The sequence below is a fragment of the Sus scrofa genome, chromosome 9 (assembly GCF_000003025.6).
Source record: "Sus scrofa isolate TJ Tabasco breed Duroc chromosome 9, Sscrofa11.1, whole genome shotgun sequence".
Taxonomy (NCBI): Eukaryota; Metazoa; Chordata; class Mammalia; order Artiodactyla; family Suidae; genus Sus; species Sus scrofa.
Genome location: NC_010451.4, coordinates 79,135 through 105,209, shown reverse-complemented (window position 1 = coordinate 105,209; position 26,075 = coordinate 79,135). Strand labels below are relative to the sequence as shown.

The 26,075-nt window shown below is 43.6% G+C and overlaps 1 protein-coding gene across 7 annotated transcripts in view; it reads left to right on the top strand.

Moving 5' to 3' along the window:
• Positions 434–26,075, top strand: part of ZNF143 (zinc finger protein 143) — a 59,613-nt gene continuing 33,971 nt past the window's right edge. Inside the window, exons 1-9 of one of the 7 annotated variants that reach the window (XM_021062247.1) lie at positions 2,763–5,184; positions 9,721–9,814; positions 10,713–10,781; positions 15,136–15,254; positions 15,577–15,669; positions 16,755–16,838; positions 17,359–17,439; positions 18,811–19,007; positions 19,798–19,872. In XM_021062247.1, the coding sequence (XP_020917906.1) occupies positions 15,143–15,254; positions 15,577–15,669; positions 16,755–16,838; positions 17,359–17,439; positions 18,811–19,007; positions 19,798–19,872 (642 nt within the window). In that variant the 5' untranslated portion in view covers positions 2,763–5,184; positions 9,721–9,814; positions 10,713–10,781; positions 15,136–15,142. Of the gene's footprint in view, positions 550–2,762; positions 5,185–9,172; positions 9,815–10,712; positions 10,782–15,135; positions 15,255–15,576; positions 15,670–16,754; positions 16,839–17,355; positions 17,440–18,810; positions 19,008–19,797; positions 19,873–26,075 lie in introns of those variants that run through there. The other 6 variants (XM_021062246.1, XM_021062240.1, XM_021062242.1 and 3 more) reach the window with 6 other exon arrangements.

The window sequence follows — 26,075 nt, the reverse complement described above, 5'->3', positions numbered from 1 at the left end:
GCAGTCGCTAGGCAAAGCCCGATCGGTCGCCAGAACGCGCTCTAGCTAGCCCGCGGGGAGCGCCGAGACCGTCTCCTAGCCCCTGTGGGGAAAATGGCGCCTGTCACCGCTTCTCCCTCCCGGCTAGTCACAAGGACCAGCCTCCGTCCCTCGCCACAAAATGGCGCCTCCCGCTGGGGCCCTAGAATCGGCATAATTCACTTGTCAGCGAGGCGGTGTCGAGCTGGGATGCGCGCCTCTGCCAACCAGTCAGACCGAGTAACTTTGGTTCCGCACTTTGCTCAAGCCACTCAGGCGCTAGCTGTAAGGCCTGGCGATGCTGACGTCATGAAAAGGGGCGTGGACAAGGCGGTCTCCTTTGGCGTCGCCTAAATTTGAGCCAATGGAAAGCAGGAAGTATCGAATGACTGACGTAGTGACGGCCCAATGGAGGCCGGGGGCGGGCCTCAGACCCACTATGCGGGTTGCGGGGCCTGGGGGCCGGGCGGCTGTTTCCTGTCCTGGTGCATGGTGGTCGGACGAAGGAATTGTTGGAAAATTTTCTCGGAGGTTCGTATATAAATGTGTTTTTACCCAGTGTGCATTATTCTCCGCCCGGCCGCCGCCCTCAGCGCGGCGGCGCGGGCCCGCTCGGGCCGGGGCTCTGGCTCCGGCTGCTCAGCCTCCACCGCAGGCCCAGCCGATCCTACGGCCGGCCGCGGTAGCCGCGCCTGGGCAGAAGCGGAGTTTATTAATAACCCGCGGCCGCCACTCTGGGGCGGCGGAGCTTTTCTCACTGAGGACGCCCCCCCCCACCTCGTCTGCGCACTGCGCCCCGCCTGTTCCCCTCAGGGGACAGCCGAGGGGAGGGAGGGAGGGAAGGAGGGGAGGGAGGAGCCCTCGGGAGCCTGGCGGCGCTTCCCCGCTTGACCTCCGCGCGGAGCGGGTCCCCAGGCGCCGCCGGGGCGAAGCTCCTCCGGCCGGGACGCCGGGCCCGGTCCTCACGGGGCCGCAGCTGGGGCGCCGCCGACGCAACTGGCCGGGGGCCCGGTCGGGATCCCGTCTGCAGATCGCACCCAGAATTTCCTTCTACTCAGATCGTGCACAGATTCTTGTTTTTCTCACTTTTTTAAAAAAATAATTTTTGGGTCTAACATCGAATATTAGAAATTGTCCATTTTATCGTTCCACTCTTGGTGTTGGCTAAAGAGTGAATGAATCTCTTCGTTGCTTTGTAACATTTTCTTGTGGGACCAATCACCAATTTTTATTCTCTTCCCTTTTGCTTATTTTACCATTAAGTTTACACATTAACAAAGTTAAGCAAAAAGTAGATAAGAATAAATTGCTAAACCGATTATTTGTTTAAAATCAACTTAAGCCTTGGCTTCGGAAGTGTCCAGTCAGCTAATATAATTTGGTGGGGATGTGGTGAAAAATTGTACGTTTGGCGTTGTGTTTGAAATTGTCCTGAGTCTTACTAGAGGATGTTTGTGTTGTAGTTGACAAAAATCTGTGGAATATTTAGTATTTTTTCTTTGCTCAGTGCTTAGTTTCAGTTCCTTGTTAAGTGTTTAGTAAGAGAATAGGTAATGAGACCATCCAAATGCTCTGGTAAGTTAGGGAGCTAATTTTATCCAGGTGTATTTTCATTACTTTGGAAATTATTTAGCAGTGTAGTAATACTTGAGGGCCTATTTTTTTTCCATTGCCCTGCTTTATTGATAGAATTTACATACCTTTACAATTCACTCCTTTAAAGTATATATTAGGTAGGTTTAATGTACTCACAGTTGTGCAGCCACCACCACAATTTTAAACCATGTTCATCATCCCTCTTCCAAAAACCCTACCCACTAAGTTACTCCCCATTTCACTTAAAACTTCCCCTTCCCCGACCACTAATCTACAGATTTATAGATTATGAACATTTCATATAAATGGAATCATACAGTATGTGTACTTCTGTGACTTGCTTCTTTGATTTAACATGTTTGCAAGATTCATTCATGTTATAACATGTATCAGTACTTGATTTCTTTTCATTGCCAGATATTTTGTTGTATGGACATAACACCTTTTATTTATCCATTAATCTACTGATGTACATTTAGGTTGCTTTCACCTTTTGTCTGTTATGCATGATGCTACCATGAAGTTTCTGTGTGGAAATTTGTTTTCATTTCTGTGTGTGTATTTGTGTGTATGTCCACACACACCTAGGAATAGAATTCGTTGGTTGGTTGGTCATATGGTAACTCTGTATTCACCCTTTTGAGGAACCGTCAAACTGTTTTCCAAAGTGCTTGCACCATTTTGCATTGCTGCCAGCAGTGTATGAGAGCTCACGTTTCTCCATATCCTTGCCAACACTTGTCGTTATCTTTCTTTTTGATGGTCGTCATCCTAGAGAGTATGCAGTGATATCTCTTGTGATTTTGATTTGCATTTCCTAGGTGCTAATGGCATTGAGCATTTTTTCATGTGCTTTTTGGACATTTGCATATTTTCTTTGGAGAAATGTCTGGGTCTTTTCCCTATTTTTAAATTGGTTTGTTTAGGGAGTTTCTGTTGCGGCACAGCGGAAATGAATCCGACTAGGAACCATGAGGCTGCGGGTTTGATCCCTGGCCTTGCTCAGTGTGTTGGGGATCTGGCATTGCTGTGAGCTGGGGTGTAGGTTGAAGACGCAGCTCAGATCCACATTGCTGTAGCTGTGGTGTAGGCTGGCGGCTACAGCTCCGATTAGACCCCTAGCCTGGGAACCTCCATATGCCTCGGGTGCGGCTCTAAAAAAAAAGACATAAATAAATAAGTAAACTGGATTGTTTATTTATTATTGAATTGTAAGAGTTTCTTACATAAAGGGCCCTTATCAGATATATGATTTGCAAAATATTCGTTGCCCTTTGCTGGAGTTGGGATATTTCTGTGAAGTAAGGATTCATCATATTCTTCATGGAAAGATGACCTAGCTGGATTGGTGAATTATGCCTCTACTATTACTTTAGCTGTTATTGAATATTTATAATGTGTGTACAGTTTGTAATCGTGTGAGGAGAACTTTCTGAATCCTGATGTTCTTATTATTCATTTTGAAGTTTTTAATCTAGTTTGGTTTGTACATAATATGGCAGGCCATGGATGTTGTCCTGCTGTTTATGTACCTCTTGAAGTTAATAATGATGAATGCATTTGGCCTTGTTTTGGAAATAGAGAGATTTGTATAGTATGGATGTAATGGTCACAAGGAGTTGGAGTCATTTAAATTAAAGGCAGTTTATTAGACTCACAGACATAGGGAACAGACCTGGGGTTGCAGTGAGATGGACTGGGAGTTTGGGGTTAGTGGATGAAAACCATTACGTTTAGAACGGGTGGACAATGAGGTCCTACTGTATAGCACAGGAACCATGTCCAGTCTCTTGGGATGGACCACGATGGGAGATAATGTAAGAAAAGGAATGTGTATATGTATGACTGGGTCACTTTGCTGTTCAGCAGAAATTGATGCAACATTGTAAATCAACTATACATTAATTAAAAAACATTATGATCAAAAGAAAAGGAATTGTATATGTATGACTGGGTCACTTTGCTGCAGTTGGTACAGCATTGTAAATCAACTCTAATAAAAAAGGAAAAAGATGCTCTGGGCACAAAGTTCAGAAATTTGTCACTCTGAAAAAGAAGTAATGGCAGTTTATGATGCTATTTGCATAAAATACAGTGACATATTTTTCAAAGTGAGGCACAATGAAAAGAGCATTGTTGTAAAGGAACCTAATCTTTAATCCTGTTGTAGGCGATTAGCTAGCCGTGACCTCATACAAGTCATATTCATTTGTTCAACAAATATTTAGGAAGTATGTACCATGTGCCAGGCATTCTTTTAGGCGCTGGAAATTCAGGGGTGAACAGGACCGATGGGCCCTGCTGTCGTGGAACTTAGAGTTTGCTTAGAAATTCTGGCGGGTGCTGTGAAGAAGATGGAGCTCTGTGACGGAGAATAGGAGGGTGGTGCTAGAACGGATGTCTTAGGCAGCACGTGCAGAAGCGGGGAGAATTAGGTGTGTTCTAGGAACCAGAGGGTCAGTGTGACTGAATGTATATACAAGGGAGGACAGTTGTAAAACACTCTCCAGCATGAGGTATTTTCAACTCACCAGATGTTCATTGAACTTGTGATCTTAGGTGTCCAAATTTCAGTGACTCATAGCATATAGCACCTAGCTCAGAAGGCTTACCATCTAATTGGGACTAGTAGATGTAGGAATAAAAGGACTGGTAAGAGGAGAGAGGAGTGTTAGGTTATCAGGAATCAGAAGGCTTTCAGCCCCAAACAAGTTTCTCTAACCCTCACTTTCCTCACCTGTCGAAAGAAAGCTGGCATAGTGTGAGTGTATCTTGAGTGCTAAGGGCTTTGCTGTACATTTGTTCACTTAATTTTTTTTACAACAACCCTATCAGGTGGGTGTTCTCCCATTTTGTCGAAAGAGGAAAGGGAAGCTTAGCATTAATTTAATTGCCCAGTAACTGAGAGCAGGATTCAAATGCATAGCAGGCCAGCAAATTATAAAGCTACATACAGGTGAAATCTAATAATTAAAACGTAGTTGGTAATTCAAAATGATCTGGGCTGCAAACCAAATGTCTGTACATAACTGTAGGATTCAGATGAGAATGGACTGAGAGGTCTGGGTAGTGAGGGAGGCACAGGGAAGAGCCAGTGACAATAAAGGCCGTCCCCAGTATCTGGACTGCCTTTTCTACTTTTCCTCCCCTTGTGAAATGTTCACTTATCTTCTTGTGCCCACGTTCACATGTAATCACCTGTGCATACTTGAGGCAAAGTGAGGTCCTCCTCACTTTATTAATGCTTCTGTTTATAGTAACTTTTTTTTTGGCAAGGACCTTAAGTTCTTGCTCTTCTTTAAAGTAACCCAAACTGGAGTTCCCGTCGTGGCGCAGTGGTTAACGAATCCGACTAGGAACCATGAGGTTTCGGGTTCGATCCCTGGCCTTGCTCAGTGGGTTAAGGATCCGGCATTGCCATGAGCTGTGGTGTAGGTTGCAGACTTGGCTCGGATCCCACGTTGCTGTGGCCCTGAAGTAGGCCGGCGACGACAGCTCCAATTTAATCCCTAGCCTGGGAACCTCCATATGCCACGGCAGCGGCCCAAGAAATGGCAGAGACAAAAATAAGTAAGTAAGTAAGTAAATAAATAAATAAATAAATAAAGTAACCCAAACTGGAATGTATCATGGCATAGGTTTTTGCAAAAAGGCAGTGCTGAACAGAGCTGCAGACTAATTCTCAGAGAAGAGGCCTTGGCCTTCTATCAAAAATTAATGAATGAATATACGTTTCTGTATTTCAATTAAAATAGTTAAGGTATATGCCATTTTTATGCGTCCCTTCTGTAATATTTATTTATTTATTTTGCTTTTTAGGGCTGCACCAGCGGCATATGGAAGTTCCCAGGCTAGGGGTCAAATCAGAGCTACAGCTGCCGGCCTATACCACAGCTACAGCAATTCCGGATCCAAGCCACGTCTGTGACCTATACCACAGTTCACGGCAACACCAGATCCTTAACCTACTGAGTGAGGCCAGGGATCGAACCCACGAACTCATGGTTCCTAGTTGGATTCATTTCCGCTGTGCCACGACAGGAACTCCCACAGTGCTATAAAAATTATGTATGTGTATGGATAGCAAGAGTTAGAGAAGAATACCAGGAAATGGAAAGATTTGTTAATCCATTGGAAATTACTCTTCTTAAATTTGTATTACATTATTATATGCAGTGAAACTTTTTATGGTGTAAAAGACAAAATACGTTATTTGGCAGTATCATTGGACTGGAGGGATGAGAGACTGGAGCAAAGAAAGCAGTCAAGAGGTTCTTGCAGTGGTTGATGCATGAGGAGTTGGAAAAGAACATTTTTACAGGATAAAAACCATGGAGTTGGCAGTTGCCTAGTTGTGAATTTAAGAATGAGGGTTTAGGGAAGTTCCTCTTGTAGCTCAGCTGGTTATGAACCCTCCTGGTATCCATGAGGATGCAGGTTTGATTCCTGGCCTTGCTCAATGGGTTAAGGATCCAGTGTTGTCGTGAGCTGTGGTGTAGGTCACAGATACACCTCGGACTTGGCGTTGCTATGGCTGTGGTGTAGGCTGGCAGCTACAACTCCGATTCTACCCCTAGTGATCACCTGCAGAATAAGAGATATTTGAACCACTGGAGTGGTGATTGCATTTGTCATTGGGGTAGGAAATACAGAAGGAAAATTTTGTGGGAAACTGTTTTGAGATGGAGATTTCTGTGGACCAGGAAGATCGTCAAAGCCAGTAGGCAGCTAGACGTATAGATCAGGAGCCCTTAAGAGAAGGACTGGAAGAGTTCCTGTCATGGTGCAGCGGAAGCAAATCTGACAAGGAACCATAAGGTTGCAGGTTCAATCCCTGGCCTTGCTCAGTGGGTTAAGGATCTGGCGTTGCTGTGAGCTGTGGTGTAGGTTGCAGACGTGGCTTGGATCCTGTGTTGCTGTGGCTCTGGTGTAGGTCCTAAAAAACAAAAAACAAAACAAAACAAAACAAAACAAAACAAAAAAAAAAGAGAGAGAGAGAGAGGACTAGGTAGATTTTTTTGTTTTGTTTTGTCTTTTGTCTTTTTAGAGCCGCTCCCGTGGCATATGGAAGTTCCCAGGCTAGGGGTCGAATTGTAGCTACAGCTGACAGCCTACGCCACAGCCACAGCAATGCCAGATTCGAGCCACGTGTGAGACCTATACCACAGCTCACCAGCAATGCTGGATCCTTAATCCACTGAGCGAGGCCAGGGATCAAACCCACATCCTCATGGATACGAGTCGGGTTTGTTACCGCTGAGCCACAATGGGAACTCCTTTAATGTTTAGCCATTGTAAGATCTGGTTGTTTTCTAAACTTTTTGAAAGCCTGAGATAGAATCATCTGTGTTCATTTGATGACTTTTGGCAGCTGTACACACCCAGGTGATCATCACTCAAAAGAAGATCCAGAAGTTCCCATCGTGGCGCAGTGGTTAACGAATCCGACTGGGAACCATGACGTTGCGGGTTCCATCCCTGGCCTTGCTCAGTGGGTTAACGATCCGGCGTTGCCGTGAGCTGTGGTGTAGGTTGCAGGCGTGGCTCAGATCCCGAGTTGCTGTGGCTGTGGCGTAGGCCAGTGGCTACAGCTCCGATTAGACTCCTAGCCTGGGAACCTCCATATGCCTCGGGGCGGCCCTAGAAAAGGCAAAAAGACAAAAAAAAAAAAAAAAGAAGATACAGAACGTTTTCATCACCACAGAAGATGCCCTGTCCCCCTTTCCCGGTACTCTCCCAGCCTCGCAACTACATTCTGATTTCTACCATTATAGATTCATTTTGTCTGTTCTTGGAAGTTATATTAATGGGATAATACAATGTATGTTATTTTGTGTCCATCTTATTTCCCTCAGCATAATAATTTTGAGATTCATTAGTGGTATTGTATGTGTATATATGTAGTTTGTTTCTCTTTATTACTAGGTAATAATCTGTTGTATGAATTTATCATAGCTTCTTTATCCACTCTTTTATTCTTTTGTTTTTTTAGGGCCACATCCACAGCATATGGATGTTCCCAGGCTAGGGGTCGAATCAGAGCTACAGCTGCTGGCCTACACCACAGCCACAGCAAAGCCGGATCCTTGCTGGGTCTGTGACCTACACCATAGCTTATGGCAGCACCAGATCCTTAACCCACTGAGCGGGGCCAGGGGTTGAACTCACTTCCTTATGGGTACTAGTTGGGTTCATTACCACTGAGCCACAATGAACACTTAACCATTCTTTTATTGATGGGCTTTTGAGTTCATTCCACTTTGGAACTATTATGAATAAAACTGTGGACACTATTGTAGGCACCTTTTTGTGGACGAACATTTTAATTTCTCTTGGGTAAATGTACCTAGGAATATTCTTGGGAATGGCCGTTGAACTCCATGTTAAAGTGGAAAGTGTTGACTAGCCTGACAAGTTCAGTGCTTAGGGATAGAAACCAGATGGATGGCAGTGAGAAATCAGGAAGTAGTCTTGTTAACAGCTGTTAAGGAAGTCTAGCTGTGATAAGAAGGAAAGAGGAATTCCTGTTGTGGCTCAGTGGATTAATAATGGACACACTATTTGTCTCCTTGAGGATGTGGGTTTGATCCTTGGCCTTGCTCAGTGGGTTAAGGATCCCACTTTGCCAAAGGCTGTGGCATAGGTTGCAGATGTGGCTCAGGTCTGGTGTTGCTGTGGCTGTTAAAAAAAAAAAAAAGAGTTTACTATCTGAGACAGGCAAGATTTTGTTTATTTGATTTTTTTTTTTTTTTTTTGTCTTTTGTCTTTTGTCTTTTGCTGTTGTTGTTGTTGTTGCTATTTCCTGGGCCGCTCCCGCGGCATATGGAGGTTCGGGGTTGAATCGGAGCTGTAGCCACCGGCCTACGCCAGAGCCACAGCAACTCGGGATCTGAGCCGCGTCTGCAACCTACACCACAGCTCACGGCAACGCCAGATCATTAACCCACTGAGCAAGGGCAGGGACCGAACCCGCAACCTCATGGTTCGTAGTCGGATTCGCTAACCACTGCGCCACGACGGGAACTCCTCTTTTTTTTTTTTTTTTTTTTTGTCTTTTTTTGTTGTTATTGTTGTTGTTGTTGTTGTTGCTATTTCTTGGGCCGCTCCCGCGGCATATGGAGGTTCCCAGGCCAGGAGTTGAATCGGAGCTGTAGCCACCGGCCTACGCCAGAGCCACAGCAACGCGGGATCCGAGCCGCGTCTGCAACCTACACCACAGCTCACGGCAACGCCGGATCGTTAACCCACTGAGCAAGGGCAGGGACCGAACCCGCAACCTCATGGTTCCTAGTCGGATTCGTTAACCACTGCGCCACGACGGGAACTCCTTTTTTTTTTTTTTAATGAGACTTTTTTTTTTTTTTTTGCCTTTTCTTGAGCTGCTCCCACGGCATATGGAGGTTCCCAGGCTAGGGGTTGAATCGGAGCCGTAGCCACCGGCCTATACCACAGCCACAGCAACTCAGGATCTGAGCCACGCCTGCAACCTACACCACAGCTCACGGCAACGCCAGATCCTTAACCCACTGAGCAAGGCCAGGGATGGAACCCTCAACGTCATGGTTCCTAGTCGGATTCATTAACCACTGTGCCACGATGGGAACTCCTGATTTTTTTTTTTGTCAGAGGTAGAATTTGAATATATTAGAATCTCTCTTTTTCTCCTGCTGCTTCTGGTCCTCAAACTCCCTAGTCTCAGTGAGAGCAAGCCAGGGCATGCTTAGCGAACTGAACTACTCAGATGTGCCCTTATCAGGCCAGGTTGTTAGTGCTACTTTGTTGAGGTTTGAGGTATTTTTTTTAAGGTTCTTTTTCATTTAAATGGTTCAGTTAAGATCAAATCATCACCAAAACTAATGTTCCTAATAACTAGACCTAGGTGTCTATGTCTAAATTCTTGTCTCTGTTCTTAGCTCTTTTTCTCACAAGTATTTTTAATTTTAGGTCTCCGAGGCCTTATCTCAACTACGTTATTCCATTTCTGCACGGTCTTGGAACTTGGCAAATCCTTCAAGTTCCAACATTTCACCCATCCAGTAGAATAGTCTACTTCTTTAAAATTGGTGATGCGAACTGGATGCCTTCATTTTACCCTTTGTCTTGTAGAGCCTCTGAAATCTCTACCTCAATCACCAGCATCTTCTAACTACTTTGTACTTAATGGAATTGCATTTTACCAATGGAACTGCTTACTCCCTGGGTATGTTTAAATACAACTAAAAAGATTAAAGGCAGTTTTCCACAGACATTAATCAAAGCAGTGTAAATAGGTCTGCGAACTGCAAAGGTACCAGCTAGCCCACTATTTTTGTGTTGCTGTTCTGAGGAACTTCCTCATTCCAAGTTGGGAGATGTCATGAAATGTAGCACAAGTGACTAAGCTTAAGTGGGGAAGTACTTTGTGTAGATGTAAGTTTCTAAGGAAAATTTGGAATTGAGATCGGGTAATTGAAAGGCCTAGCCTCTTTGTTAAACAGCCTGTCGTTAGAATCTGAGCTTGACAATTTATGAAGGCCTGGTTTGTGTGGCTTCGTGCAAAAAGACATCTTAGATTTGTTGATCTAAATTTCTTTTTGAATCATTTCTTATCACAATAAAGATTACTTGCAGTTGATGCTTGCTTTTGTACCTGGACCATTAGATTTCTGCTTTTGTAATGATTTGTGCTAATAATTGTCTCTAACAAATTAAGCCAAACTTGAAATATCCAAGGGCTTCACATTTTAAAATATTGGTCTGGTGTAGATTCAAAAACCATGGGGAAAACACCAATTGTTTTTTTTTTAAGGGATAAAGTCAGCTACTATTTAGTTACTAATTTAACGATCAGTTTTCAGACACTCATTTTCTTCTTGCCAGTAATTTGGGGTATTTTTCACTTTTAAAATTATGAAATCTATCAAACATAAGGAAGAGTACCTGTATAAGTAATTGCATAAATGCTTATGTACCCACTCGGTTTTTAACAGATCCTAACATTTTGTCATGTGTTTCAGACCTTTTTCTCACTATGGTAAAAAAACCACAACATAACATTTACCATCGTTGCTGTTTTTAAGTGTAGACGTACTAACTGTGTGCACACTGTCGTACGACAGGTCTCTGGAGCTTCTTCATCTTGCAAAACGGAAATTCTGCACCCATCGAACAACACCCTTCGCACCCTGGTACTTGGCATTTACCTTCCTGCGTCCTAGTTCTAAGAAGTCGACTGCTTTAGATACCCTGTAAAAGTCCGGTCCTGCAGTATTCGTCTTTTTGCGACAAACACTTATTTCACTTAGAAAAATGTCCTCAGGGTTCATCCGTGTTCTAACATATGACAGTATTTCCTTCTCTTTTAAGGCTGAATACTATTTTGTTGTGTGTTTTATGTGTCCATTCATCCTTTGATGGACATTTAGGTTGCTTCCACCTCTTGCCTTTTGTGAATGATTCTGCAGTGAAGAGGTGTGCCAGTGTGTCTCTAAGATCCGTTTTTAATTCCTGTAGATATGTACCCAGAAGTGGGGTTGCTGGGTTGTATGGTAATTCTCTCTGGGATTTTTTGAGGGATTGCTGTTCTGTTTTTAGTAATAATTGCACCATTCTCCATCCCCACCAACAGAGCAGAAGGGCTCTAATTTCTTCGTGTTGTTGCCAATGCTTGTTATTTTTCTTTTTTCTTTTTCTTTTCTTTTTTTTTTTGATAGTGGGCATTCTTTTTTTTTCCACTTTTAAGGGCTGCACCTGCAGCATATGGAAGTTCCCAGGCTAGGGGTCGAATCAGAGCTGTAGCTGCCAGCCTATACCACAGCAACACAGAATCCGAGCCACATCTTCTGCCTACACCACAGCTCATGGCAAGGCCAGATCCTTAACCCACTGAGCGAGGCCAGGGATTGAACCTGTGTCCTCATGGACACCAGTCCGACACTGCACCGCAATCGAGCTCCTGATAGTGAACATTCTCACAGGTGTCAGGGGCTATCTCATGGTTTTGATTTGCGTTTCCTTTACAGTGATATTGAGCATATTTTCACATGCTTGTTGGCCATTTGTGTATCTTTGGAGAAATTTCTATTCAAGTCCTTTGTCCTTTTTATTTTTATATATTTATTTATTTATTTATTTTTGTCCCTTTTTTTTTGCCATTTCTTGGGCCGCTTTGCTCCCGCGGCATTTGGAGCTTCCCAGGCTAGGGGTTGAATAGGAACTGTAGCTGCCGGCCTACACCAGAGCCACAGCAACGCAGGATCCGAGACCTGTCTACGACCTACACCACAGCTCACAGCAACGCCAGATCCTTAACCCACTGAGCAAGGCCATGGATTGAACCCTCAACCTCATGGTTCCTAGTCAGATTTGTTAACTCCTGCGCCACAACGGGAACTCCGTTTTTTGTTTTTTGGTTTTTTTTTTGTCCCTTTGTCCAATTTTTAATTGGATTATTGTTTTTTTGTTGTTTAGTTTAGAAAGTTCTTTGTATATTCTGGATATAACATTTACTATGTTTCATTAGTGTGTTTTTTTTTCTTTTCTTATGCTATCTTCCAGAAAGGTGGGAACTTAATTTGTTACACAAGTATGTCTTCATTTGAGATTCCTGTTGTGCCCCATGACAGCCTCATCTGTGTCCAATTGTGGCCCATAATTCATTATCACTATTTTTTAAATGATTTTTATTTTTTCCGTTATAGCTGGCCATAATTCATTATTAAAGTAGCCCTTTCTAAAGATGTTATGTGTCTCTTATACGCTATTTCCATACAACCTGAAAATGTTGGTGCCAGAAATGATCAAGACATGGCAGTGGGAGAGTTCCTGTTTGGTGCAGTGGAAATGAATCCGACTGATATCCATGAGGATGCGGGTTTGATCCCTGGCCTCGCTCAGTGGGTTAAGGATCCAGTGTTGCCCGTAAGCTGTGGTGTAGGTCGCAGACACGAAGCTGGGATCTGGAGTTGCTGTGGCTATGATGTAGACTGGCAGCTGCAGCTCTGACTTGACCCCTAGCCTGGGAACTTCCGTATGCCATGGATGGGGCCCTAAAAGTCATGATGGTGGATGTATTAGCCACTGTAGCGTGTTTGATCTCTAGCTTATTTATTTCATTTATTCACTATGGTATTTCCCCATTTGCTCATTTTCTAACAAAGGGCATTAATTGTATCATAGAGTTTTTTTGAGAATAAGATGGGCTCTGTCCCTGCACTTGCTCCTTCTCTCTAGGAATTATAGTGCCCAATCTTCACCACCCATGTGTTTCCCAGCAACTTGTGTCCACGAATCAGCTGTCTCTTCATCTTTTGGTGAGTGTAGATTTTTTCCCATTAGGACAGAAACTGTACAATTGCTGAAGCCTTCCTAAAATTTAACAGTTGACCAGCTTTCAGAGAACTTTGATTTACTGCAGATACGTCAGTTACCTGTTGATGTAGTAATTTGTAGATTTATAAGTAGTTGAATGAGAAGGACAAAATGCTTGAGTTATGGTCAAACCTTAGACATTTCTTAATATCATGACCCAAATTACCTTGTAATCTGCCATTTTCAAAATGTATCTCCTAAATGAACAGTGTAAAAATCATACAGTTTACTACATTTATATAGGTGATTGCTCTTCCATTTCCTTGTCTTATTTCTGTTGTATAGTGACAGTATTTGTTCTGAAAATTAGCCTGTCCCAATCCTATACTCATCAGGGAGTTTAACAGCAGAATACTACAGTTAGTTTGTTGCTCCTTTGTTAGCCCTTAGAAGTAGCAAGGAAGTATTGAAGTTTTAGTCTGCTTTATGGAGGTTAGAGATTGTAAACCTTTCAGAAATCCCTGAGAAGTCAGCCCTTGATTGACTTTTATCACAGCACTGATAGCTTTCTGTGACTCTAAGCTATAGTCCCTGGCTTTAATCCAAAGAGGGTGCAGTTTAGTGTTTATAAAACAAAAATCTTCAAGGAGTCGTAAACATAGAGGTCAAATATTATTACTACTATCTACATATTTTTCTTTTAAATATTGACACTGAAATCAGATCTTTAGACCTGGAAAGGTTCTCAAGAGACCCTCTGATCCTACTCCCTGGCTCAAGGCAGCTAAATTATTCCAACTTCTGTTTACAACTCAAGGCCCACAGAGGTAATGGGACCTTCAGGTGGGAAAAGGGAGGAAGGGGTTGTGGTGATGGCTGTGAAAGAGCCATTCAGCTGTTCTCCTGTGGTGCAGAGGATTGAGGATCTGGTGTTGTCCTTGTAGCTGTTTGGGCTGCTCCTGTGGCACAGGTTGATCCCTGGCTCGGGAACTTCCACATGCGCTCAGTATGGCCAAAAAAAAATTTTTTTTAAAGGAGGCTTTTGTTCATCCACTTACTCAGCACCTGTTGTGTGTCTGCTGTGTGCCAGGACTCTTTAAGCACTTGGGTCAGCTGTGAGCAAGCAGTAAAAATCCCTGTCCATTCTAGTTGAGGGGAAATACATAAGAAACAAAGTCAGCAAATGCTTGTAATATGTCGGATAATAAGTACCATGTAGGAATATACAGGAGGGAGGGGGTGCAGGGTGGGTCATCCTCGGCGGCTTGGACGTACAGTGTGAAATGAAGTGAGCAAGGAAGCTCTCACTGAGGGGACACTGAACACAGGCTTGAAGAATGTGAAGGAATCATCGTGATTGCAGGGAAAATGTTCAGGCAAAAAGAGCATCAGAGGCAAAGGTCCTGGAGCATTAGAACACCCACTGTGTTTGAGGAAAAGCAAAATGTGGCTGAAAGGGAATGAACATGAGTCAGAGAGTTGTAAAAAATGAGGGCTGAGATTGTTGGCCTCGTAGGCTAGTGTAAGGCCTTTTAGCTTTCCTCTAATGAGAAGTCATCCGGGAGTTTGAGCAGGAGACGTGATCTAACTTTTCCCTTCAAAAGGGCCCTCTGAGGACGTGCCCTCGTGACGCAGTGGGTTAAGGATCTAGTGTTGCCGCAGCTCTGGTGCAGGCTGCTCCTGCAGCACAGTTTCCATCCCTGGCCCAGGAACTTCCACATGCTGCGGGTGTGGCCAAAAAAAGGAACTCTGCTCACTGCTGTGTTGAGAGGAGACTGTGCAGGAGGGAGGCCAGGTAGAATGCCAGTGCTGTAACATCTTGGCGGGGAAGAGGTGGTAGTGGCTTGGGTCCCGGAGGTCAAGGTGAGGCTTGTGAAAAGCGGCCAGATTCAGGGTAGGTTTTCGAAGACTGAGTCAACAGGATTGCTGATGGATTGTAACTGGGAATTTTCAACCATGTTAAACGCAAAAAACACCACTTACGGCATTTTAGGTATGATGCAGAACTGATGGGCAAGCCTGGTCCGTGTGTCCAGCAGTTTCCTGATGAATTATTAAAGGCACGTCCTGGACTTTGGGTTCACACCCTTACCCTGCATGTTCAATGACGCTTCAGCTCTTTCCAAACACTGTTTACTTCCTTAGCAGTTTTTCGTGGTTCACAAGTGTTCTTGGTGGATTTTATTTCATATGCTTTGTTCTTTGTTCTCAATGCCTGTATTTTCCTTCAAGGTAGAAAATGTTGTTAGCCCAAATAAATCGAGACTCTCAGGGAATGACGGAGTTTCCTGGAGGAGGAATGGAGACTCAGCATGTTACCTTGTGCCTGACAGAGGCAGTAACTGTGGCAGGTGAGCACTCGTGTTTGAAGGGATCACGTGGGTTTGGAAATACTTATTTTAAGGTAAAATGAAAACGCACACCACTGTGTTTTCTTCGCTTCTTTTCCTTTGGCTAAAAAAGCAGCACAAAGCTAAGCCTTTTTACGAGTGTTTTTATCTTGGTGTGGATGCCGGGTACGGTAGGGCAGGGAAATATTTTTTGTAAAGGCTGAAGAAATCCCACTTGAGTAAAGTTAAGCTGTCTGCCTTTGACTAATTTTTATTTTAACCTCATTAACTTAAACCATATGTACATGTGATAGTTATCTGAAGAAAATGTTTCTTGCAATAGATGGTGACAATCTAGAGAACATGGAAGGTGTAAGCTTGCAAGCAGTCACGCTTGCAGATGGCTCTACTGCTTACATACAGCACAGCTCTAAAGGTACGTACCTCCTGCACGGCCCAGTGGTTGTTTGCAGCAGTTCATTAGCTCAGAGTTGGAACACGTCCCAATCCCTCTTAAAGACACTGTCTTGCATATGGTGTTTTTAACAGTTTCACTTTAACTTAAATTTTTTTTTGTCTTTTTAGGCCGGCACCCACGGCATATGGAGGTTCCCAGGCTAGGGGTAGAAATGGAGCTGTAGCCGCTGGCCTACGCCAAAGCCACAGCAACGCCAGATCCAAGCCGCACCTGCGACCTACACAACAGCTCACGGCAACGCTGGATCCTTATTGACTCAACAGAGCAAGGCCAGGGATTGAACCTGCATCCTCAAGGATACTAGTCGTGTTTGTTAACCGCTGAGCCAGGATGGGAACTCCTAACTTAAAATTTTTTTGATAATTTGGGGACACTTTTTGAGATACTTGAAAGGCACTCTGGGATATCAGAATTAGTGAGAGGGAGGGGTAGCATCCCCAACCTATTTTTAGTTAAGACCTTTCTCACTTCTTCACTTATTCTTCGCAAATTATTATTTAATGTTTTTACACAATATGCATGAAAGTGGACATTTGGTTTTGCTCATGTGACATTGTCTCTAAGTCAGTGTTTACTTCGCTCCAAGAAACAGCCTCCTTCCCCAATTCCTTGTTTTATGGAAACCTACTGAGCATATGTGTACATAGTCCAGGGACTTGGAGTCCCGGGGGAGAAGGACAGGTGACATCATATGCACTGATTGTCTGTCTGTCTTCCCAGCTTCAGCTACCCTGTGGCCGGGGTCACTATCCCTAAATGGCTCTGAGGGTGCGTAGAGGCCCAGCTCCCATAGCTGGCCGCGCTGAGCCGCTCTTCCTCTTGAACTTACCCCACTGAAAATCGGAGGGAGGAAGGATGGCTGAGGGGGACTTTCTGCTTCCTGTAGGATCACTGGATGTGTTATTGAATTGCCTCAGAACATTGAGGGAAGAATCAGGATGAACATGATCTTGAGTAGTGTATGTTTTTACATTACTTTGAAATTGTATAAAGTGTAAAATTTTTGCTTGTGCTGATTTTTTGGCTTCACTCCTTTGTTCCAGATGGAAAACTCATAGACGGTCAGGTCATTCAGCTGGAGGATGGTTCTGCTGCCTATGTCCAGCATGTACCCATCCCTAAAAGCAGTAAGTATTTGATGCGTACCCTTCTGATTCTCATACTTCAGTATTTGCTGCCTCCATCTGCCTGTTTCTGCTTAAACTTGGTCCTGATCTCTCGTCCTCCTTCTGAAAGGGGAGATGGGCAGAGGTCAGAGGGAGGATCTAAAGACCATTCTGACGTAGTCAAGACACTCTCTGGAAGGTAATGGACGAGCAGTTGCTGGGCTACACTCTGGCAATAAATGGCCACCAGTTCTAAGTGAATCATTCTGTTACATGAGCTAAAGCCTGCATGTCTTCTCATTTTCTTCTCCCCTCACCCCCTTCTTTCAACTCTCCTCATCCCCTGGTATATGTTGCTAAAGCAGACATTCTAAACTTTTTAACTTTAAACACCTATTCAGAGCAGCTTTGCTGAAATTATTACATGTTCAAAAACCCATAAAGCAAGAATGGGTTTTGGTTCATGGTATGTTTAATGGCTCAGTCATCAGAACGTGCTTGGAAAACGTGAGATCTAAATGTAAGCATTGTTCTTGAGCAGGGGACAGTTTGCGTTTAGAGGATGGTCAAGCAGTCCAGCTAGAAGATGGCACTACAGCATTTATTCATCATACCTCCAAAGGTAAATTCGCTTTGAACAGTTGAATTAAATAAAGGAGAGGTGGGGAGTGGGACAAATAAGACCTGATTTTAGTTGCTGAAGTGCTGTAATGTAAAAGAATTGTGCTTACCTAAAACATAAGATGGCAAATTTGGACACAGTCTAAGGAATAACTTTAATTATTTCAGTTGTCTGATGACAGGTTGGAATAGCAAAGCCCTGGTCCCTGGAGGGCTTCAAACAGTGGCTTTTATTTTTTTATTTAAAATTTTTATTTATTTATTTGATTTTTGCTTTTTTAGGGCTGCACCCACGGCACATGGAAGTTCCCAGGCTAGGGGTGGAATTGGAACTACAGCTGCTGGCCTACACCACAGCCACAGCAATGCAGGGTCTGAGCCATGTCTTCAACCTACACCACAGCTCATGGCAACACCAGGTCCTTAACCCACTGAGCGAGGTCAGGGATTGAACCCACATCCTCATGGATCCTAGTTGGGTTCGTTAACCGCTGATGAAGGGACCTCTGAGGCTGTTTTTAAAATATGAAATTAAACACTTAAAAGTTAAATTCTTAAATTTTTTTCTTCCTTTTAAGTATAATGTTTTTAGCAAGGTCCTTTGCTCCTTGTGTTGGTCTTTAAATAAAAATATTAAAATTATCTGAAACAAATATGGTAAGATGTTCATGTTTCTTTTTTGTTGTTGTTGTTGTTGTTATTGTTGCTATTTCTTGGGCCGCTCCTGCGGCATATGGAGGTTCCCAGGCTCGGGGTCGAATCGGAGCTGTAGCCACCGGCCTACGCCAGAGCCACAGCAACACAGGATCCGAGCCGCGTCTGCAACCTACACCACAGCTCACGGCAACGCCGGATCGTTAACCCACTGAGCAAGGGCAGGGACCGAACCCGCAACCTCATGGTTCCTAGTCGGATTCGTTAACCACTGCGCCACGACGGGAACTCCTGGATCTTTTCTTTAGCAGTGGGAGTTGATCACAGGTTCATTGTAGCTGGCTGGATTTATTATTTCACAGTGCTGTGTGTATTTGGTTATTTAGCGGGAAAACATGGAGTCACACTAACTTGAGTTCAGATCCTGGTTTCTCTGAATTCTGATTTTGACTGTTAATTGTTAGTGTTTTTATTGTTATTATTATTTCTGGGTCCTAAGGGAAGCGACTGTACCTCCCTAAGCCTCAGTTTCCCGACTGTACGGCAGGGGTGGTAAGCACTCCCTTCACAGGATCGCTGAGAGCATAGAATAACACGCGTAAAGCGCGTGGGCCCTGCTCACAGCAGCGCCGCAGAGGTCCTCTCCCTTCCTCCTTTAAACGTGTAGCAATTTGTCCTACCGCCTTTAATTTAATGCCATTCTCTTCCGCTCCCTCAGACAGTTATGACCAGAGTGCGTTACAGGCAGTTCAGCTGGAAGACGGCACCACAGCGTACATCCACCATGCCGTGCAGGTCCCACAGTCCGACACCATCCTGGCAATTCAGGCTGATGGGACAGTGGCAGGTCTGCACACTGGGGACGCCACCATTGACCCCGACACCATCAGTGCTTTGGAACAGTACGCAGCAAAGGTACCGCATCTTATAATGTGAAGAACATCCCAGATATAGCTTCTTTATCTTTCATTAAAAGAAAAGAAAACAAAAAAATAAGAAACTAGAAATTCAGAGTCAAAACCAGAGAGCATCAATGCAGGAGTTCCTATCATGGCTCAGTGGTTAACGAATCCAACCAGGAACCATGAGGTTGCAGGTTTGATCCCTGGCCTCGCTCAGTGGGTTAAGGATCTGGCATTGCCGTGAGCTGTGGTGTAGGTCGCAGACGTGGCTCAGATCTGGCGTTGCCGTGGCTCTGGCGTAGGCCAGCGGCTACGGCTCCGTTTAGACCCCTAACCGAGGATCCTCCATATGCCGTGGGTGTGGCCCCAGAAAAGACAAAAAGACTAAAAAAAAAGAAGTGAAGGGCAGAAAGAAATATTTGAAGAAAATTAAAGGAATAGAGTAAGAGCTTAAAGAAGAGAAATGAGTGGCAGGTAACTCGCCAAAAGATATGTTCAGCGATGAGTGCCATGAAAGAAAGAAGGCAGCATAGACAGAAATGTTTATGAATTAAGAACTAGAAATTAGAAATTGGAAAGATGAAGGAGAGTGTCACTTAAGTTTTAAATCAAAAGGGCAGTGTTTTTTCCCTGCATTGAAGTTATATCGCTTACGTAATTTAAAAAGACCCCCCCCCACTTTTTATCATGGAAATGTTCACACGTACACGAAAACAAATGGTAATGAATCCCATGGACTTAGCTCCCAGCCTAAACAATTATCAACATGTAAAACTCTTTTAAGCTTTGTTTTATTCCTGTAGGTGTCCATTGATGGGAGTGAAAGTGTAACAGGTTCTGGAATGATTGGAGAAAATGAGCAAGAGAAAAAAATGCAGGTATGTAAGGCTGTTTATATAGAATCTCTTTCTCTTAGCATTTCTAGGCCCTTCTATGGATGAAAACAAGAATTTGGAATTCACTACCTCTCTAGAAAAGTCTTGCCAATTCAGAAAAACAGTGTACGCGTTAGGCAGTAACATTCTCAAACTTCCTCAGGTCTTAGAATTCGTTGTTTGGATGAAAGTGGCAGTAAAGAGACGGAAATCACACAGAGGTCCCGCTAAAGCTCGTGCCCTGGGATCCAGGGCGGTTGTGGAGACCAGCTGATCTGCTGCTGCCACACCCAGGGCTGTTGGCGGATCCTGTCTCTGGCTTTTGCCCTTACTGTAGCTACCTGACCTCTCTGCTTTGCTTTGCATATCTTTCTGTCTCTTCCGTCTACAGCTGTTTCCCTCCGTACTTTCCTTTTCAGATTCTTGAGCAAAGGTCCCCGAACTAGCTAGCATTGTTCCTACTGGGCTAGGCTGTTTCTGCTTTTTTTCTCCCAGGCTACTTCCTGGGCTGTAGATGCCACAGGTTGGCTGCCCTTGATTCAGATGCCCACCCTGCGTCCTGTCACTGGCTGTCCTTTACTTAAATAACAGTCTAGAGCAGCAGTGCCTGTTCAGGCTTTGCAGTTAAGTACGGAGTAGTCACAGGTGCATTCTGGGAGATGTACGGAATTCCGTGTTTTATGTTTGTGTGAGGGTAGGTGTGTGGGTGGCTGTTCTTGGAGCTTATATAATCATTGTAGTGTGTTCTTACTTTAATGCTGCTCTTTTTTTTTCTCAGCAGTTATCTCTAGTATTTTGCTGATTGATCCCTCATAGCAGTTTTTGCATTCTTCCGAGAGTTGTATCGTATTGAACTCCTATTCTAAAAGCTACTGCTTTAGGGCCACACTGTTTTTGGACGGTGGGGGCTCTCGTGCAGCATATGAAAGTCCCTGAGCCAGGGATCAAACCTGTGCCCCAGCAGGGACAATGCCGAATCCTTAGCCCTCTGCACCACCACAGAACCCCAGGGCCACCCTTTTAACTTGAGCGTTGGCCTCACCGCGTAATGCCGCTGAGTGGGGGTGATCAGGAAGATTTTACGTGAGCCATAATAGTGAATGGTGAAACAGCAGGAGCCACTGAAGTCACTGGCAAAACGCTGATGCTTTTAAATGCTGCTAAAATAGCCAGTATTTCTCCTTGCCAGCTGAAGTGATGTCATGAAGCGGCAGTCGTAGAAATACTTGTTGCAATTCACTGAGACCATCCGCTTTGAAAATGTGTGTTTCTTGGCAAAATGTTCAAGTCTTTGAATTCATAAAATGAGACTTTCCTGTTTTTATCCTGCAGTGTGTCAGATCCATCTAGTCAAACTCTGCTAAAATGCAGACGCAGTGTAGATACGCGTAGGACATGTAGGTCGGTGCCTGGCAGTGGCCCAGTGGGTCTCTCTCTTATCAGCAACTAACAGTTTTTTAAATACTGGAAAGTTTTTAAATAACCGATTTTTAAAGACAGTTGTAACTACACTTATAATAAACTAATATAAAATAAGTCAACAAAAAATGAGTGAATTTACCATTGGGCCATATAACAATATAATATACTTTTATTATAAAGTTTCGTTATAGTCCGCAATTACTTTCTGAAACCAGAAACATGCTAGGAATTCAGTACTGCCGAAACAAAATGTTGTAAAAAGCCCCATTACTCTTTATCTCCAGACATATAACCATTTGGTGTTGGTGCCAGTAGACAAAGAAATATAAGAAAGTTGAATAGGATTTTTGTGTTTTTGTTTTTTGGTTTTTTTTGCTTTTTAAGGCCGAACCTGAGGCATATGGAGGTTCCCAGGCTAGGGGTCCAATCGGAGCTGCAGCCGTTGGCCTACCCCACAGCCACAGCAACGCAAGATCTGAGCCATGCCTGTGACCTACACCACAGCTACCGCAACGCCGGATCCTTAACCCACTGAGCGAGGCCAGGGATCAGACCCGCAAACTCACGGTTCCTAATCGGATTCGTTTCTGCTGCGCCACAGCGGGAACCCCGGATTTTTGTTTTGACCGTAGCTTTTTCTCCTTTGCCTTTTTACCTCTCCCTTGCAGACTAAGACTGTGCTGTCTAAAATGTAGCCACTTATAGCTACTGAGTCCTTGAAATGTGGCTAGTCAGAATTGACCTGTGGTGTGAGCGTAAAATACATACTGGATTTTGAAGACTTATAATGCCAAAAAGAATGTAAAATATATCATAATAATGTCTCCTACTGATGACATGTTTAGAGGATAATATTGGGTAAAATAAAATAATTACTAAAATTAATTTCACCTGTTTCTTTTTCATTTTTAATTTTTAAATATAGTTACTAGAACATTTTAAATTATATCTGTGGCTTGCATTTTGACTCATATTTTGCTTCATTAAGTGCTGGATCAGAAATTCCTAAATCTTCCATCCTCTAAAATAGTTGAGCCCTATAATTGAGGTTGATTGAGGGCCCAGTATGTAGTATTAAAAGGTCAAAATATCCTAAAAAGACAAAACAAAACAAAATCTGAGTTGAGTTTCCATTTTGCTACATAGTAGCTGTGTGACTGTGAGCAAAGTATCTAACTTCTGTGGATCTAAAATTTCTTATCAGATAAATGATAATAACCTTTGCCTTTACCCATCTCGAGAGGCTGTGAAAACCAAGTGAACATTTCACTTGATTAATATTTTAGGTAATACATGAGAGAGTAAATATGTAAGCATTAATACAGCAAATGTTGATGCTTTACATGTTCTGTTAGAATCTCAGGTCCTTTTTCATGGTTTCCATTAGTTTTGACCTCATTAAAAACTAATTTTATTTACACTGGAGATCAAAGTCCTTTGGCGTGAGAGTTTCAATCCGAGCTCTAATAGTTGCACAACAAAGAAAGCCAATCAAGCTAGTTCAAGAAAAAAGATATGTTATAAGGATACAGCAGAGCTTACAAGAAACTAAGGGCAGGAACTGCTGAACAGCTGGGCTTCACAGGAGCCAGAATTGCAGCGGAGTCAAGGCTGGAGGCTGATCTTGGTCTTCCTTCCGCCGTCTGCCATAGCATCTCTGCTCCCTTTTTCTCTCTGCAGACGGGCCTCCTCTGCATCCTCACTGAGTCTGCATTTGGTCCACCGCAGTCCTGCTTTCTCAGGTTTACCACCCACGAGCAACTCAGGATTTCCCTTGACTTCTTAGGTCAAATTCCAGGGGAGAATTTGTGAAGTCAGCCTGACTTTTTAAGCCTGGCCCTAGAATGATATATATATATATATATATATGTATATGTATGTATATATGTAGTATGTATGTATATGTTTATAGGTATATATGTATACACACACACAAATTTCATATAACATATGGCTGGGTGGCAGATTCTTTCAGAACATGGATTGGTTAATTACTCCAAAACTTGTTCAGCATGGACAGTTTGTCTTATTTATTTACTTTTTTTTCCTTTTTAGGGCCGAACCCGAGGCATGTGGATATTCACAGGCTAGGGGTCAAGTCGGGGCCACATCTGCAGGCCTACATCAGAGCCACGCCAAATCGGAGCCCTGTCTGCGACCTACGTCGCAGCACACTGCAGCTTGAGGCGGTGCCGGATCCTTAACACACTGAGCAAGGCCAAAGATCAAACCCAAGTCCTCATGGATTGTAGTCGGATTCATTACCACTGAGCCACAATGGGAACTCCTCGCCTACACAGTTTGAATGTGGATCATAGTTCATATGTATTTTCAGTACTTGTCTAGCTGTGTGATCTTGAGCAAGTGAACCTTGCTCTTCTAAGGCTCTTTTTTTTTTTTTTTTTTTTTGCTTTTTTATTAGGGCTGGCATATGGAGGTTCCCAGGCTAGGGGTCAGATTGGAGCTACAGATGCAGGCCTATACCACAGCCACAGCAACACAGGATCTGAGCCACATCTGTGACCTACACCACAGCTCACGGCGATGCCGGATCCTTAACTCTCTGAGTGAGGCCAGGGATTGAACCTGCAACCTCATGGTTCCTAGTTGGATTCGTTCCTGCTGTGCCACAACAGGAACTCCCTAAGGCTCTTTTTTTCATCCCTAAAATAAAGGTGTTGGATCAGTGATTCTTAATCTAAGGCCAACATGCCGTTGAGCTGTGAACTTTTGAAAAATAATTCAGGACCAAGACCAACTTCCAGACTTTCAGTCAGTAGGTCTGGGATGGAACCCAGGATTTTTTAAAATAATATTTTTAGTGATTTTTTTTTTTTTTTTAAGTTCAGAGAATTACAAAGAAAAAACCCCAAATGACCAATTATCTTACCATATCTTACTGTACAGATAACTATAGTATACTTGAAAAAAAGTAATCATGTTTATATTTAGAAAAGCCAAATGGTGAGAAGGGTAAAAATAAAAGGTGAAGGACCACTATCCAGCAACAATCACTGTGAGAAATCTTGTTTTTGTTTTTTAAATCTTCCTGGCAGTGCTGACATGTCCCCTGGTTCTCTAAAGTCCCCTCTGTTGCCACACTTCCGTGATTCCTTTCTTGAAAGAAAACATACTCTTTTTTTTTTTTTTTCCCCTTTTTCGGCTGCACCAGTGGCATATTCAGTTGCTACCTACAACACAGTTGCAGTTACACAGGATCCTTTAACCCATTGCTCGGGGCCGGGGACTGAACCCTCACCTCCACAGCAACCTGAGCCACTGCAGACAGATTCTGATTCTTTTTTTTTTTTTTTTTTTTTGTCTTTTTAGGGCCATATCCGTGGCATATGGAGGTTCCCAGGCTAAGAGTCGAATTGGAGCTGTAGCTGCCAGCCTGTGCCACAGCCACAGCACCAGGGAGACCCGAGCCACGTCTGCAACCTACACCACAGCTCATGGCAATGCCAGATCCTTAACTCACTGAGCAAGGCCAGGGATCAAACCCGAGTCCTCATGGATACTAGTTGGGTTCATTCACCACTGAGCCATGACGGGAACTCCTGCAGTCAGATTCTTAACCCACTGAGCCACAGTGGTTTTTAAAGTCTGATTTGGGTGGGGGCGTCATAGGGTTTCTTTGAGGTCCCTCAGGGACTAGCAAGGCTGAGCCACCCACACCTGCCTGGGCTAGCAGCAGCAAGACTGCCTTATCTGTTTTTTTTTGTTGGTTTTTTTTTGAGGGGGAGGGGGGTTGGCTGTATCTGGGGCATGCAGAAGTTCCCAGGTAGGGACCAAACCTGTGCCAAGGCTGTAATCAGAGCCACATCAGTGACAACACTGGATCCTTAACCCCCTAAGCCACCAGGGAACTCTCCCCCTTATCTATTTTATGTAGTAGAATGCTGTGTAAGATTTCATCTGACAAAGGAGTTTGACTCCTTAAAAAAAGGTTTAATAAGGAAAAAATACCACTGGTTTCACAAAATATGTTCTTTATATAGACAGGCAAATGGGCTTTCCATGACGTGCACAAGGTCACATAGTGAATTTGTGGCAGAGCTAAGGTTGTCTCTTAAATCTCAGAACACACATTAAGTATAAATAGTAGTGAAGTCATTTTCTGTAAGTGGTTTTAGAAGCTAATTAGTGTTTCACTGATAATAGCTTCTAATGGCCCTTGAGACATTTCCCTTGTGATGATACATCAGGTGGTTTTTCTTTTGACAAGGATTACATATACCCCAGACTTAAATGACTGTTACAGCTTTAGCTTATTAATTTAGCTTTTGAATTTTGGATTCTGTCCATTTTCTCCCTTAAAATATCTACAGAATCATCTGTTGCATTCATTCCATTAGTCATCGTCCTGGGCTGGTTTTCATTGCTCTTCCCTCCACATTTATGATTGTACCACCTGCTTGGAGTCTCCTTGCCTCTTTTGTCTTTCACTGTGTCCCGCACCGTTGCCAGTTTTCGTTCTGACATGCGGAACGGATCCTGGTCAGTCCCTTACTGAAACACTCCAGTGCTGCCCTTCTGCTTTCATTATCTCGGCCTGCACACCAGAGTGGCACCTGGAACTTTCCCCGATGTGCTCCTAAACTTCCCTTTCTTTTTTAGAGTATTTATTCTCCTCTGCAAACGTAATGCTTTCATATTAAGTTTCCGTTTCTTCCAGACACACTCCCATACTCTTGGTTATACTACTCCTGCCTGGACTGCTCTTCCAGCTCTCTTTTTCTTTTTTTTAAATCTTTTGAATTTTATTTTTAACTTTTTAAAGA